This window comes from Geotrypetes seraphini, chromosome 9, assembly GCF_902459505.1.
Source record: "Geotrypetes seraphini chromosome 9, aGeoSer1.1, whole genome shotgun sequence".
NCBI classification, from domain to species: domain Eukaryota; kingdom Metazoa; phylum Chordata; class Amphibia; order Gymnophiona; family Dermophiidae; genus Geotrypetes; species Geotrypetes seraphini.
Genome location: NC_047092.1, coordinates 76,001,954 through 76,019,123, shown reverse-complemented (window position 1 = coordinate 76,019,123; position 17,170 = coordinate 76,001,954). Strand labels below are relative to the sequence as shown.

Below are 17,170 nucleotides of genomic sequence, written 5' to 3'. Positions count from 1 at the left end.
TATGGGCATGAAATCCCAGGCATCATGATTAAATTTGTATTCAGACCAAAAGGTTCTATTTTAGTTTTCAGGCCCATAGGAGGGGTTTTAAACAGCCTGGGCCAATCAGAGCTTTAGGCCCCTCCCTGGCACATCCCAGGATGCATCAGAGAGGGGAAGGCCTACCATTTTGAAGAGGCAGGCCTGATAGCCAGAGGGAGTAGGCATCCCTCCGGCCAGCCATCATAAACAAGGTAAGGGGGAGTTATCAGAGGCATAGGGGTGGGGTATCTGGGGGGGGGTTGCATGGTGGCAGGAGGGAATGGGCATCTCTCCCGCTACTGGGGGGGGTGTCGGGGGAGGGGAGGGTTACATGGCAGTGGGATGGAATAAGCATCTCTCCCGCTGCCATGGGTGTATCATAGGGGGGTGTTGCTTGGCGGTGGGAGGGAGTGGGCAATTCTCCTGCTGCAGGAGGGTGTTGGTGGGTAGTTGCTTGGCAGTAGGAAGGAGTGGGCATTTCTCCTGCTGCTGTGGGGGTGGGGTAGGATTGCTTGACTTCGTCAGTGGGAGGGAGTGGGCGTCTCTCCCGCTGCAGGGAGTGGTTCGTGGGGGGGGGTTGCATGGCGGCAAGATGGAGTGGGCATCTTTCCCGCTGCCATGGGGGGGGATGTTGCATGACTTTGGCAGCAGGAGGAAGTGGCCATCCCTCCTGCCGATCTTCAATTTTGGTTTCAGCTTTTTTGTGCGTTTATTCTGCACATGTGCCGAATGCATAGGCACATGCAAATTTAGCGAACCTTCGCTACTCTCTGCCAACCTCATCTGCTTGCATGTTTTTTGGAGAATGACTCAACTTTTTGATATCGTTACAATAACGGCTACAAGAGTAGCCCATCAGTTTTGAGAATCTAGCCCTTAGAGTTTGCTTTTAAAGGGGACTGGTTATACCATATCAACAGAAGTACAAGGAGGAGGGGGAAAATTATCCAGCCACGCTATACCATGTTTTTTCTACTCCATTTTCTAAAAATGTATTGAATATATTTTTCACTTGGCTGTTATAGGCTAGTGTTTATATATCAAAAACACTATTTTAATGTATTTTACTTAGAGGTTATAAGATAGCAAAAGGTGAATGTTCTGAAACAGGGTGCAGACTTTCTACATCCAATGTAGTTAGATAAGAGGTAAAAAGAAGGAGATCAGGACTGGAAGGTGAGATAAAGAGGTGTGAAATCTAGCTAAAGATGAATGAAGAAGCAGAGGAGAAAAGGAGATAAAATATGAAAACAATCCATCAATGTCAGTGGCAAATGCCCAGAACAAAGTGGTATACACAGGATAGAGAAGAAATGGAAAATGGCAAACAGTAGAGAAGAAACTTAGGAAAACTTAGGAAAAGACTAACAAGAGGAAAGTAGATTAGTATCAGTCCAAATAGAAAAAACAAATTTCCCAGGTAGAAAAATGCACTTCTTATTTTTAAATTTTGCATGTTACAGGAAGAAACATTTCTGTTTCTCTTTCATCAACTCGACAGGATGAACTGAGAGAAGTAAATGCATGGATGAGGCGATGGTGCGGAGAAGAGGGTTTCGACTTTGTGCGAAACTGGACAACATTCTGGGGAATAAGCAGGTACTATAGGAAGGACGGCCTACACCTCACCAAACAGGGAGCTAGAGTCCTGGCTGAGAACACGAAGAAGTCCATTGAGAAGGCTTTAAACTAAAGATCAGGGGAGAGCCGACAGTCGACAACCAGTCGATGGCTCGGACATCAGGATATCCGGAGGAGGAAACTTCAAGCAACCGCAAAATTATAAGGGAAGTGCACGAAGAAACTACAAAAGGCAATGAGAAAGATCAGATAGATCCAAAAAGGGAAGCGAGGACCACTAAATCCAGGAAATTAGCACAAACAAATCTCAAATGTATGTACACAAATGCTAGAAGCTTAGGAAACAAGATGGGCGAACTGGAAGAACTAGCAAGAAGAAAACAACTGGATATCATAGGAATAACAGAAACATGGTGGAATGAAGAAAATGAATGGGACACGGCATTAAATGGTTATAAACTATACAGAAGAGATAGGATCGGGCAAAAAGGGGGGGTATTGCCCTGTATGTCCAAGAAGAGATAGAATCTATTATAGTAGGGGAGACGGAAGCAAATGGTAAACTGGAGTCCCTCTGGATAAAGATTCCTGGACAAAAAGAAGCAAACATCAAAATTGGCCTCTATTATCGACCCCCGGGACAGATTGAAGAAACAGACAAAGAAATGATGGAGGAAATTAACCGTGGATGTAAATCAGGGAATGTAACTATCATGGGGGACTTCAACTTTCTGGGGATAAACTGTAAAATGGGGACATCAAACTGCGCCAGGGAGTCAAGATTCCTGGAAATGATAGGAGATTGCTTCCTTGAACAAATGGTGGGAGAACCAACAAGAGGAAACGCAATCCTGGACTTGGTCATAAATGGCATTACTGGAAGGACAGCAGATGTAGAGGTTACGGCCCCGCTGGGGACAAGTGATCACAATAAGATCAATTTTACCATTGGCATTGGAAAAGGGAAACCAATCAAGCCTAAGGCCACAACCTTTAACTTCAAAAAAGGGAATTATGAAAGCATGAGAACCATGGTTAAAAAACGGCTTAAGAAGGGGAAAGCAGAAATCCAAACAGTTGATCAAGCATGGTCTCTACTGAAAACCACCATTACAGAAGCACAGAATCTTTACATACCAAAGATAACCAAAGGAAGGCGAAAAAAGACCAAAGGAGAACCAGCTTGGTTATCAAAGAGGTGAAGGATGCAGTGAGGGATAAGAGGAACTCGTTTAGAAAATGGAAACGTGAAAAAACGACAGAGGCCTGGAACTGCCACAAAATCGACCAGAAAAAGTGTCATAAAGCGGTAAGAGACGCCAAAAGAGTCTATGAAGAGAGGATAGCGCAAGAAACCAAAAACTTCAAGCCGTTTTCTAGATATATAAAAGGAAAGAAACCAGCAAGAGAGGTAGTGGGTCCTCTCAACGACCAAGACAAGAAAGGGTCAATAAAAGAAGACAAACAGGTTGCCGATAGGTTAAATTCATTCTTTGCCTCGGTCCTTACAAATGATGACACTACAACAATGCCAGAAACAAAGAGGATATTCGCCGGAAGCATAGAGGAGAGCCTCGCAACAATACATGTGGGGTTGGACATGATATACTTTCAGATTGATAGACTTAAAAGTGACAAAGCCCCTGGACCGGACGGAATTCACCCAAGAGTATTAAAGGAACTTAAGATAGAAATTGGCGAACTATTACAATCCTTAGCAAACATGTCAATTAGAACCGGGCAAATACCGGATGACTGGAGGATAGCAAATGTCATCCCAATTTTCAAGAAAGGATCAAGAGGTGAACCGGGAAACTACAGACCTGTGAGTCTCACATCGGATCCTGGGAAGATAATTGAAGCACTAATTAAAGATACCATTGTACAACACCTGGAAGAGCACAACCTAATAAGTGCTAATCAACACGGCTTCAGGAAAGGGAAGTCATGCTTGACAAATTTGCTTCAATTTTTTGACAAGGTAAACAAACAAATCGATACTGGAGAACCAGTGGACATAATTTACTTGGACTTCCAGAAAGCGTTTGACAAGGTCCCGCACGCAAGGCTTATGAGTAAATTACTAAGTCATGGAATAGGAGGAGAAGTGCACAGATGGATTGGCAAATGGCTAGAGAACAGAAAACAGAGGATGATCATAAATGGGAAATTCTCGGATTGGGAGAAGGTGACTAGCGGCGTGCCCCAGGGCTCGGTTTTGGGGCCCATCTTGTTCAATATTTTTATAAATGACCTTGAAGAGGAAACGACATGCAACATAATCAAGTTTGCAGATGATACAAAATTATGTCGGGGGGTTGGCTCTCCAAGGGACTGCGAGGATCTTCAGAAGGATCTGAACCAGCTGGAAAATTGGGCGATAAAGTGGCAAATGAATTTCAATATAGACAAATGCAAGGTGATGCATTTGGGAAAGAAAAACAAAGAACATGAATATAGAATATTGGGTGTGACATTAGCCAAATGCGAACAAGAAAGGGACTTGGGGGTCCTGATAGAGAGAACCCTAAAACCATTGGCTCAATGCGCGGCGGCAGCAGCAAAGAAAGCAAACAGGATGTTGGGCATGATTAAAAAGGGGATCACGAGTAGGTCGGAGGACGTCATAAAGCCACTTTACAGAGCAATGGTTAGACCACACTTGGAATACTGTGTCCAACACTGGTCTCCATATCTCAAGAAGATATAACTCTGCTGGAGAGGGTGCAGAGGCGAGCCACAAAACTAGTCAAAGGTATGGAGAATTTGAGCTACCATGAACTCCTCAGAAAACTGAGACTGTTCACCCTCGAAAAGAGAAGATTGAGAGGGGATTTGATAGAGACTTTTAAAATATTAAAAGGATTTGACATAAAAGACCAGGAAGAAGCATTACTGACATTTTCAGATGTGACACGGACAAGAGGTCACAGCCTGAAACTGTGTGGCAGCAGGTTCATGACAAATGTCGGGAAGTTCTGTTTCACACAGCGAGTGATGAGCGCTTGGAATGCTCTCCCAGAGGAGCTTGTCGCAGAGACCAGTGTTCAGGGTTTCAAGCGCAAGTTGGATGCACACCTTCTTGCAAATCATATCGGGGGATACGGGAATTCCAGGTCTCCAACAGGGAGCACCTAACTGGGCCTCCGCGTGTGCGGATTGCTGGACTAGATAGACCTAGGTCTGATCCGGTGAGGGCGTTTCTTATGTTCTTATCAGTATTCCATTCTCACACATACTTAATATTTTGCTTAAGCCTCTGGTAGTGGAAGGAAGGCAACACAATAATTTAAGTATGCATGTATAGTTATAAATATATATATCTATCTATATATATATCTATATCTATATATTTATTATATAATAAAGCTAGACAGAATCATGCTATGAAAATTCTCTAGAAAAATTTAAAAGTAAACTTAAAACATTCCTCTTCAAAGACGCCTTTAATCTCTACAACCTTTCTCGCTTTCACTTAATCATTAAGAGACCTTCTCACTGGCTCTCAGATGAGATTACCTGTCTATTTGTACTTCCTCTTCTTGGCTTGCTTTACTATTTTAAAGATGGATTTCCTACCTTTAACCCTGTTGTTCTAGTTAGTCCTGCCTGCCTCATGTTTGTCACCTCTTTAATTATTTTATAATTGTATTTCCCTGAAAATAAGACAGTGTCATATTAATTTGGGGCCCACAAAATGCACTAGGGCTTATTTTTTACATGTACATGATCATCTGTCCCTTCCTTTCCTTCACCCCAATTCTTCCTCTTTCCCTTCCCACATGTGCAGCATTTTTTCTCCCCTCTCACCCATCCTCTTGTGCCTTCCCGCTGCAGCATCTTTCTAACCCACCCTCCAATCCCCCTGTGCAGCAGAACCCTTGCACTATGCACAGCATCTTTCTATCCCTCCCTCCCATGGCTCAACAGCATGCTATTCTATTCAGTCATCCCCAAGAGAACAGTTAAAAGCCATTTTTAAAAAATAGGTTTTCAAAAAAAAGATTTAAACTTTTAAAATGATTGTTTTGCCCAAATAAAAGGTGGCACATTATTCCATAAGAACAGAGAGAGAAAAAAGTAGGCCGATTTTCGAGTGAATTCATAATGGGCAAATTTGGGAGAGCAAAGGACAGGTCTATTAGAGTCAAGTGACCTCAAAGCGCAAGATGGAGTATATGAAATCTTAGCAGATGTTAAATAAACCAGTTGAGAGAAGTGAAGTGCTTTAAATGTTAAGACAGGATTTTAAATTGGCATCTGAACTGAACAAGAAGTCAATATAGGTGGATCAGTAAAGGGGTGACATGATCATATATTTTGGCTTTACAAAGAAAACGAGCAGCTGATATTGAAGTGTTTGCAGGCGACATACGTAAGTTTGCTGATGAGATACTGCAATAAACTGTATTACAGTAATCAATTCTTGAAAGAACAAAAACATATTAAGAGGGCGGGAGGAAGGGAGTGATCTACTGGTTAGGGCTGCTGCTTCAGCATTCTGAGGTTCTGAGTTCAATCCCAGCCTGCTTCCTGTGACTCTGGGCAAATCACTAAATCCCTCCACTGACCCAGATACCAGAAATAGGGACAGATAGAGAACATACTTAAGAGTACACATAAAATATAAAGGTCTATAAAATACTGAGTGGAGTGGAAAGTGCAGATGTGAAAAATTTATTCACTCTCCAAAAATACTAGAACTAGGGGGCATGCGAGGAAGCTACTAAGTAGTAGATTTAAAACAAACAGCAGAAAATATTTCTTCACACAGCATGTAAATAAACTTTGAAATTTGTTGCTGGAGAATGTAATGAAATCAGTTAGCTTAGTGGGGTTTACAAAAGATTTGGATAATTTCCTAAAAGAGAAGTTCATAGGCCATTATTGAGATGGCTTGGGAAAATTAACTGCTTATTCCTAGGATAAGCAGCATAAAATCTGCTTTACTACTTGGGATCTAGCTAGGTACTTGGGACCTGGGTTGGCTACTGGTGCAAACAGGATACTGGGCTTGATGGACATATGGACATAAGAACTTAAAAATTACCACTGCTGGGTCAGACCAGTGGTCCATCGTGCCCAGCAGTCCGCTCACGCGGCGGCCCTCTGGTCAAAGACCAGCACCCTAACTGAGATTAGCCCTACCTGCGTACGTTCTGGCTCAGCAGGAAGTTGTCTAACTTTGTCTTGAATCCCTGGAGATGTTTTCCCCTGTGACAGACTTCGGAAGAGCGTTCCAGTTTTCTACCACTCTCTGGGTGAAGAAGAACTTCCTTACGTTTGTACGGAATCTGTCCCCTTTTAACTTTAGAGAGTGCCTTCTCGTTCTCTCTACATTGGAGAGGGTGAACAACCTGTCTTTATTTACTAAGTCTATTCCCTTCATTATCTTGAATGTTTCGATCATGTCCCCTCTTTTCAAGGGAGAAGAGGCCCAGTTTCTCCAATCTCACTTCGGTGTGTACCAGTATGGCAATTTTTATGTTCTATCAATCACTGTAAAATGCTTTGGGTGAATCATGAAATGGCAATTAAAAACTCCAATTAAATAAATAAATATAAATATCTTTGCTGAAGTGTTGGCCTCCAGACTGGGTGAATTATGAACTAATATTATATATCCAGATCAAGTAGAATTTGTCCTGTAATGGTAGGTCTCAGACAATATACCCAGAACTATTAATCTATAAAACAAATCTAAAAGTAGAAACGTTTCAACCTTATTCTAGGAATCAATGCAGAAAAGTATTGGATGGGTCTGTTAGGAGTTTCTAGATTGTGTCCTATTAAAACTAGGGGGTAGGAGATTATTTTAGAGAGTGGGTGTGTGGTCTATATTCAGGCCCTAGAACTTGTGTCAGGATGAATGGAGGTAACACAGCTCTTGGATGGGGGCAGGAAGGAAGAGAGAACCAGAAAAGGATGTTCTTTTTAATCAGTATTATTTACCTGGACTTGTCTAGGAGGATAATAAGGAAAGTTTTGATTAATGCCCCAATAATTCTCTCTAGAAACTGAACTAGACAAAATTATTTTTTATTTGGCATTGAAGTGATTATAAGCCATGTGGCAAAAAATGTGAGCAAACATTGAAAAGAAAGACAAAAATAGAATTTATTATCCCTATATCTCTAATACCAAACTGATGTGATGTACAGCAGTAGAAAAGATCAAGCTGTATATTCTAGTTATATCCCTCAAAATAGAGGCAAAACAACAACTGCATTAACAGCGTAGAGAAAATAAAAAGCATAAGATATACAGGCTCAAATAGAGTCTTTATTGATAACAGAAGCAGAGTGGAGAATGACATGGAGAAAAAATCTTTCCCCATCACTGCCCCGTCACCGGATCACCATCCCCTTCATCGCCCCGTCCCCGCCATCCCCTTCACAGCCCCGTCTCTGCCCTGCCGTCCCCTTCACCGCCTCGTCCCCACAGCATCCATACAAGCCTCAGTACTGCAATATTTAGTTTATTCCTTCCTTATAAATCAAAGTTCTGGCTGCTGAACTGGAGAAAGAGATGTTCAGCTGGCAGGGCTCTGTTTATAATTTTTTATCAACACAACTAATATACTACTTTATCCTAAAGCGAAAAAGAAAATAAACAGAATTTTTTTTTCTACCTTTGTTGTCTGGTTTATGCTTTCCTCATCTTCTCATTCAATTCCTTCCATCCACTGTCTGTCTTCTCTCTGCGCCTTCCATTTGCTCTGTTACTGTGCCTCTCCCTTTACCCCCCCCCCCCAATTGGTCTGGCACCCATCTTCTTCCCTCTGCTCCCCCATAGTCTGGCATCTCTGTCTTTTTCCCTTCCAGTGTCTTCTCCCCACTCTCTCTTCCCCATTCCCTTCAGCGTCTTCTCCCCACTCTCTCTTCCCCATTCCCTTCAGCGTCTTCTCCCCACTCTCTGTTCCCTATTTCCCAGCGTCTTATCCCCACTCTCTCTTCCCCATTTCCTAGCGTCTACTCTCTACTCTCTTCTCTCTTTTCCCCATTTCCCAGCATCTTCTCTCTTCTCTCTTTTCCCCATTTCCCAGCATCTTCTCTCTACTCTCTTTTCCCCATTTCCCAGCGTCTTCTCTCTACTCTCTCTTCCCCATTTCCCAGCGTCTTCTCCCTAATCTGTCTTCACCATTTCCCAGCATCTTCTCCCCATTTCCTCCACCCCACCTTCCGGTTGCGTCAGAGATGACCTTTACGGCAGCCACACGTGATTTCAATTCTCCGGCTGCTGATAAAGAAGCACATTTAGAGAAATTCCCTGCCGCGAAGATAAGGCAGGAAGGGAGATGCTCAGGCGGCGATCGGGCTCAGGCGGTGATCGGAAGGGAGATGCTTGGGCGGCGGCGATCAGGATGGAGGGAGGGAGATTCTTGGGCAGCAGCTATCAGTATGGAGGGAGCGCGATTGGTGACCACGCGCGTTCTCTCCCTTCACGGAGACAAGCTCAGATGGGTATGTTAACTAAAAAGGAGTCCAGTTTCTTGAGTAATGTAAATCCATCTACTCCATATATATACTTCTTGCCAAAAATTCATAAGAACGTTGAAAAGCCTCCAGGATGGCCCATTGTTTCGACAAGAGGATCAATCCTGGAACCTCTATCTCAGCTGGTTGATAAATTTCTTCAGTAGATTCCTTCATATGTGAAAGATAGTTCTGATATGATAAAATATCTGGAAGAGATTACAACTGTTGGAACTGATACTTTATTGGTAACAATGGATGTTGCCGCTCTGTACACAAACATCCTGCAATAGGAGGCTTTGGAAGTGATCGCAGAGGTATTGCAAGCTAGTGATGCTGAACAACAGAGGATTTCCTCAGAATTTTTGTTAGACGGCTGAGCTAGTAATTAAGAGAAATTATTTCTGGTTCAATGGTAAATTCTATGAACAGTCCCATGGTGTTGCGATGGAGGCAACACTAGCCCCGTCAGTGGCATCTCTCTACATGGCCAAATTTGAGACTGATGGTCTACACCTCCCAATTCTTCCAGAAAGTTCAATGCTGGAAACACTATCTGGATGATTTTTTTTCCTTTGTGGGGGCACTTCCGAAGAGCTGTTGGAGTTTCATAATTGGTTGAATAATCAAGATGTGAACCTCAAGTTTGAAATTAAAAGTCATCATTTGACATTAGAATTTTTAGATCTGATGATTTTTAAGTATGCACACTAAATTGAAATACCCTAGTGGGAACTTAATAAGAATCATATAAATCACACACTTCCCACTTATATTTAAGTGCAAAGTCTATTCTACATATAGGAGTCGGCCTCAGTAATGGAGCCTACGCATAGTCGTAGTCAATGACTGGGGTATTCAGCGTAGTTGTTTTAGCTCCTTTTTCTCCAATCATTGGCCATACTCCCGTATTTTATATTTCAACCTCAACTATTCAACTTATTATAAAAACTACTAATCGTTTATTCAATAATTTATTTTTATAGAAATTTTTTCTTCTTTCTTTAAAAATTTTTTTAACATAGCACACTTTTGTATCTTCTTCTTTTACTAAGTATGTTTGACTGCTTCATCAAAAGACTACCTTATTTAATCTGTCACTTTTTTCAATTATTTACAGCAAATTATACTCAATGCTGTTAACAAATTACTTAGCTTTTTAGTCAGCGCTTGTATTTCAAGAAGAGCCAACATTTCGTGGGAAACCATTCAAACCCACTGCATCAGGGCCAAGGTATCTAGAAATCAAGCCGCTGTAGATAAAACAACAAATTAGCAAACCAAGTACGCTGCCAAGTTTTTTAAATAGAGGCTGTCGCCATTTTGATATTGCTTTAAGACTGCTGCCGAACTACACGGATTAGTAAGTAAGACTTTGTCTTTATGTGAGTTGTAATAATATCACTTTGGTTTGCTAATTTGTTGTTTTATCTACAGCGGCTTGATTTCTAGATACCTTGGCCCTGAAGCGGTGGGTTTGAATGGTTTCTCACGAAACGTTGGCTCTTCTTGAAATACAAGCGCTGACTAAAAAGCTAAGTAATTTGTTAACAGCATTGAGTATAATTTGCTGTAAATAATTGAAAAAAGTGACAGAGATTAAATAAGGTAGTCTTTTGATGAAGCAGTCAAACATACTTAGTAAAAGAAGAAGATACAAAAGTGTGCTATGTTAAAAAATTTTTAAAGAAAGAAGAAAAAATTTCTATAAAAATAAATTATTGAATAAACGATTAGTAGTTTTTATAATAAGTTGAATAGTTGAGGTTGAAATATAAAATACGGGAGTATGGCCAATGATTGGAGAAAAAGGAGCTAAAACAACTATGCTGAATACTCCAGTCATTGACTACGACTATGCGTAGGCTCCATTACTGAGGCCGACTCCTATATGTAGAATAGACTTTGCACTTAAATATAAGTGGGAAGTGTGTGATTTATATGATTTTTAAGTACGACCATAAATTATGTACCACTCTATATCGGAAGCCCATCGAGTGAAACACTTTATTGTGTTTTCATAGCTTTCACCCTTTCCACCTTAAGTACAATCTTCCGGTGAGCCAATTTTTAAGGCTCCGGCGGATTTGTACTTTTTTCCAAGACTTTAAAGATCATTCTAAGATTCTAGAAAATAGATTTCTATCTCGAGGATATCCTAAAGGGGCTGTCGGGAAAGCATACCTTAGGGCACATTATGCCCAAAGAGATCTACTATTACAGTATCAGAATGAGGAAAATAGTGATAGATTAGTCTGTGTGATTCCGTTTTCCACCCTGTCCTCTGGATTTTTTTTTTCTTTATTTATTTATAATTTTTCAAAAAAAGCTTACAAGAAAACAAACTTCGTGTTCAGAAATGCAGGAAAATATTCTTAATATGCATCTCAGAAAATATAAGGTATAACTGAAAAATCTTTCCTTAGACCCCAAGTAAAAGGCTCAAAAGTAAGAGAAGTATATTTATTTAAAAAAACATAAGAGGTCAAAAGGAAAGGCAATAACACCAGTTTACTATCTATCTAAACTTCAGGCTATCTTTTTCAGCTCCAAGAAGGTCTTTAATTGGTCAGGAAGAAAAAAGACATATTTAATTTGTGCATACTTTATAACACACTTGCAAGGGTAAGCTAATAGGAAAGTGGCCCCTAAAGAAATTACATCTTGTCTCAAAGACAAGAACTGTTTCCTCCTTTCCTGAGTTGTCTTAGTGACATCTAAGTATGCCCATATTCGTTTACCATAAAATAGTTTTTGAAAACTTAAATTATTGTTTCATAAATGAGTCCAAATCCTGTTGGAAAACAAAAGATATCAATAATGTTGTTCTTATGGCTGACTCCATAATAGATTCCTCAAGAATTGAAGAAATATTTTTAAAGTCAATCTGTGAAGACTGAACATTTTTTTCTTCTTCCATATTCCCCTGGATTATTTTTGTGGATAGTGGAAGATAATAAATTTTATTTAATGGAGGTATAAATTCTATGGAATAACTCAAGATTTCCATCAAATACTTTTTGAACATGTCATATGAAGAAATTCCAGAGGATTTAGGAAAATTCAATACTCTTACATTTAATTGACGATTAAAATTCTCAATATTTTCTATTTTACGGTGAAGCAAAGTACTGTCTTTTATTGCCACTGCTCTATGAGCAAGGTCTCATGCCCCAACGAGGTCGAGCCTTCTCTGCTCTCCCTCATAGCGGGGCTCAAATCGCCCGAATGTGAGCAAACTGTTGGCAGGTAATGCTTCATCGTTCGCTGCGTTGGGGTAAGTGAGGGTGTTGAGGAGGTAAGTGCCCTCACACTTCCCTTCCTTTTGGTATGTGGCATTTTTAGTAGTAAGTAAAGAAAAGCAGCGTCGGGAGCAATCTTAATGCCACCAAAGAAGCGCCGCCATCTTGGCCACTCCCCCCCATCCCGTCCTCTGGATTTGTTTCTACTATTAGAAAACATTGGCATGTGGTTCAATTGCACCCAGTGTTCCAAGAGCCTCCCATTTTTGCATATAAAAGATCTAAGAATTTAGGTGAAATGCTTCGGCATATTAAAATGGAGAGTAGCATGTCAGTGGTCAGCAGAATAGGCATAGTTGCTGAGGTAATTGCCAATAGTGTGAGCTTAGTATTCAATTGGCAGGACCCCAATACGGGGAGAAGGATAATGTCTAAAACTAATACTGACTGTAATAGCAGTCAGGTTGTGTATGCTCTGGTATGCCCTTGTAATTTGGTTTATATAGGGAGAAGTAGCAGGCAGATCAAGGTCCGCCTGACTGAACACAAATCTAGGATTGTAACTGAGTCTGAACAAGCTCCAATAGTGACACACTGGTTGGACAAGGGTCATAGTGTAAAGGATCTAAGATGGCGTGTGACTGAGCAGATTATAGTGGGTTGGGAGGGTAGTGACATAGAAAAATTCTTGAATTACTGCGAGCAAAAATGGATTTTTGAACTAAATAAAGTCAGCCCTGCAGGGCTGAATGCAGAGATAGAATGGATGACGCTGATGTGAAAGTGGGAGGGATCTGTATGGTTAGCTTTGTGATTGGTTGAATGGGAGTTGAATGTGTATTTAAATGTGTGACTAAGACGTCGCCTCCATATTAGAACAGCATGGTATGGTGGTCTGATCTAAATGTGAGATTAAAGCATATATATTTATATTTATACATTTTGATACAGTTTGTGTTTCATATTTATTATAGGGGACTTTCCTTGAAACAGCTTGTAGCGAAACGCAGATTCACGTCAGAGTCCCTCGCTGCTGAGATAAGTGCCGTAGACATATTTATTGATCTTATAAGATGCACGATTAAGAGTTAAGATAGACTGATGAGGAGGCTTGCTACTAGTAACTTGAATTTTACATGAAATAGAGAATTCAAGGGTAGCCCTGAGGTCTGGTGAAGAATGAAGAATTGAAAAAAACTGAATACATCTTGAATTTATAAATATATGATGAAGTTCACATATTGAAGCATGCTATAAGAAGGCTTTTGTTTGACTAAACATTTGGTTTTTGGCTTGGATAAGCTGATTTGTGCTTCACTCTGGGGGTTTTCTTTTAGTGCTTGCAAAGGCTCTTTGCTATTGTGGTGCTGCTTAAGAGGTAATTTTACTGACATTTTTTTTTTCTCTCTTAGAATTCTGACTTCTGTTTTGACTATTTTTAACTATGGGGTCTCTATTGTTTAATGGACTGGTGCATTCTGTGAATAAAGTTTTACCAACAGTTTTTTTTTTATTATTTTGCTGCCTGTTTTAATTGTTACTATTATATTTTAAATTCTGTTTTTGGAAATGTTTGTTAATTTGTTTTGATTTAATTTTAAACTGGTTTTATTAGTCATATTTTAATAATTTCCCCATTTTACAAAGCCGCACTAGCAGCTACTGCTGCACTAACTGCGCCGAAGACCATCGAGATTTAAAGGGATTTGGAGCTATTGCTGCATAGTAGCTGCAAGCGCAGCTTTGTAAAAAGAAGGGGGTTATGTTTGTTGTTTTTATAGGTTGATGATATATATTTATCATATACACATGTATGTCAGACTCAAGATATAACTGGTAATTGTTGCTCCCGACGCAGGTGCTAAGATGTCAAAACATGTTGGGAACTTTTTAAAATGTATTTGAGCCTGTATATCTTCTGCTTTTTGTTTTCCCTATTCTTGTTTTATACCAGCTATCTGCAACAGTAATTGAATGGAATGCTAGGTACCCCTTCAGATAAATATGTATCATGTGTTACTTGAAGAGACAGATAACTTCTGATGCATTATGTTTGCCCAATTTTATTTGAAATGTCAGGACTTCAACCACTCCCCCCAACCACATCTTTCAGTAATATATGCTTCAACATTTCAGAATCAAACATTCCAATCCTTTGAAATGCCTAAAATGCGATTAAAATAAACTTGCATGCACTAACATCAATGTATGCAAGACTATCTTATGTAGGCTCATTATGGATATCCTGACCAATGTATGTCCCTCCCTATCTTATCATAAAATAATAAATAGAAAACAATAGAACAGAGATTCATTATTAGTACATACATTTGATTGAGAACTCCACTTGACTCATACACAATATATTCTTTAAAATAAGTCACCATTTTTAAAACTTTCTAAAATGAAACTAAATGCCAATTTGGAACAGTCTATATCACTTGTAATGGGCCCTTTTAATAACAATTTGATTATCCTTCTGAAAGAGTTCTGAATGCTAACTTAAGTCTAGCAATTGAAGTAGTATAACACAGAGGCCCAGATTCTGTATAGGACGCCCGGGAGGGGTAACCTATACAGAATCGGGCCTACACTAACCCCGATTCTGTAAGACGCCGGTTACAGAATTGGGTTAGAGTAGACGCCGCCCACCCAACATGCCTGATCGCCAGCAGGAGGTTGCCCAACCCCTCCTGCCGGAATGCTGCCCACTCGACACCCCTGATCGCCGGCAAAAGGTTGCCCAACCCCTCCTGCCGGAGGACCCCCCCCCCACCACGCTAACACTCCCCGATGACCCCCCTAACCTCCCCCCAAAAACTAATCTCTTAATTGTTGGCCAGCTGGACAGATCTTGGTGCTGCCAGCCAGCAGGCCCGCCTCGTCGAAATGAGGCAGGCCCGCCCCTTTCCCGCTAAGCCTAAGGCCTGATTGGCCAAGGCTCTAGGCACCTGGACCAATCAGGCCTTAGGCATAGCAGGTCCGCCCATCCCCACTAAGCCTAAAGCCTGATTGGCCCCGGCGCCAGAATGCTGTAGAGTACATGTTTTCATTTAAGACTTGCTTGATAAAATCATACAGTCTAGAAAAAGTTAAGAACACATACCTTTTTGAACATTCTAGTAGAGTCCTCGCTAATTTGCATAAAGCGCATAATGACATTGTTAAGGTATATATCACTCAAAGTAGCATGATCTTTGCTTTCTCTTCTTACTTGGTTTAAGAGTAAATACCAACAATTTACCGGTGATAACAGATTCTGATCTTTCCTAGAGAATACAAAACACAGTAAGTTAAAAAACACAAATCAAAATAATTCTGAACAATGCATATATATATTTTTTTCAAATCAATCGATGTGAAAAAAAAACTAGTAACTGGTCGGCTACCTGCAATCTAAGAATGATATCTCTCTCCAAGGTTTCATTAGTAGATGGCCATTCAAACACCAAATTCATGAAGAACTTTTACACACCTTAATTCAGTAAGCACATAGGTTTAAATTTTTAAACATATTTAGCAACAAGAAAGAGTTATTTTATAAAGGACAAAGCAGAGAAGAGCAATGCCTGCCTTCAGTGGCATAGTAAGAGAGGGACATAGGAGGCGCACTGCCCCGGGTGCTGTCTTGGTGGGGGGCACCGGTACCTCTTCTCTTCTCCACCACCCTGGTCCTTCACCGCTCCTCCCCCACCACATGCGTGCCTTCCCTGCCCCCTGTGCCTCTAACACTTCGCCGGTAGTTCATGGGACCAGGAAGTGACAACAGAATGAGAGCTGAGGCCAGCGCAGGCAGAAGGTTGGAGATGCTGCTTGTGCCGGCAAAGTTAAAGAGGTATGGGGGAAGGGGTATGCCCACACGGGGAAGGGAAGCAGCAGAAGGGTCAGAGAAGAGGGCAGGGGTGCCATCACCTGGGTGTCTCTCACCCTTTCTATGCCACTGCCTATTTTGTTATGGGAGATGAGGAGGCAGAAAGAGAACATGAAAACTACTTTCATGATGAAGGAAATGTTAATACTTCTTTGATAGGCAATCACCATCCAGAAATGGAAGAAAATGTTTTACACTTGGTATTATGTAACAAGTCAGTATTATATCAGCCAAGAAATACTCAGACCAAAGTCCATACAAAAGGGGGGGTTGGGGCGGGTTTGTTTTTTTTTGGGGGGGGGTCTGGCAGGAGAGGTTGGGCACGCTCCTGCAGGCAATTGTGGGGGGGGTCTTTTGGCAGGAGGGGTTGGGCATCCTCCTGTCTCTTTTGTTTAGGGGATGGGAGGGAGGGAAGACTGGTGGCCATAGCAGTGGCTGCTATACTAATCACGGCAGGGAGATCCCTTGCCGCGATTACGTATAGCAGCCGCATCTACTTACAATGTGTAGGGCTGCCTAGGTTCGCCTAAGGCTACCGCTTAGCCTTAGGCGAACTTAGGTGAGCCTCCCTAGGCCCCTTCAATATAGGCCGCCTGCCTGGAGAGCATTTTTTTAAGAAAACGTGCCTCCCGATTGGCTGCTTAGACAGCTGTAGGATGCCTACAGCTGCCTACAATCGGTTCGCAGTTTACAAAATCTGGGCTTATATGTCTTCTTCTTGAAAACTGAGGCCTACATTCTCAAAAAAAGCATTAAAAAATGATGGGCTGCTATCGCAGTCATTCTAGTATTGAATTTAAAAAAGAGTCATTCTCCCAAAAAATGCTTATGTAAATGAGGTTGGCAGAGTGTAGCGAAGACTCACTAAATTTGCATGTGCTCATCGCTGATGATAGCGATGGGCACATGCGCAGTACAAATGCAAAAAAAAAAATCAAAACACAACAGCAGCAGGAGAGATGTTCAGTCTCTCCCACTGC

General features: G+C 41.1%; 1 protein-coding gene across 3 annotated transcripts in view; it reads right to left on the bottom strand.

Moving 5' to 3' along the window:
• Positions 1 to 17,170, bottom strand: part of SRGAP1 (SLIT-ROBO Rho GTPase activating protein 1) — a 299,333-nt gene that overhangs the window by 189,260 nt on the left and 92,903 nt on the right. For all 3 annotated transcript variants that reach the window (XM_033959332.1, XM_033959333.1, XM_033959334.1), the window contains exon 3: positions 15,426 to 15,588. In XM_033959332.1, the coding sequence (XP_033815223.1) occupies positions 15,426 to 15,588 (163 nt within the window). The remainder of the gene's footprint in view (positions 1 to 15,425; positions 15,589 to 17,170) is intronic.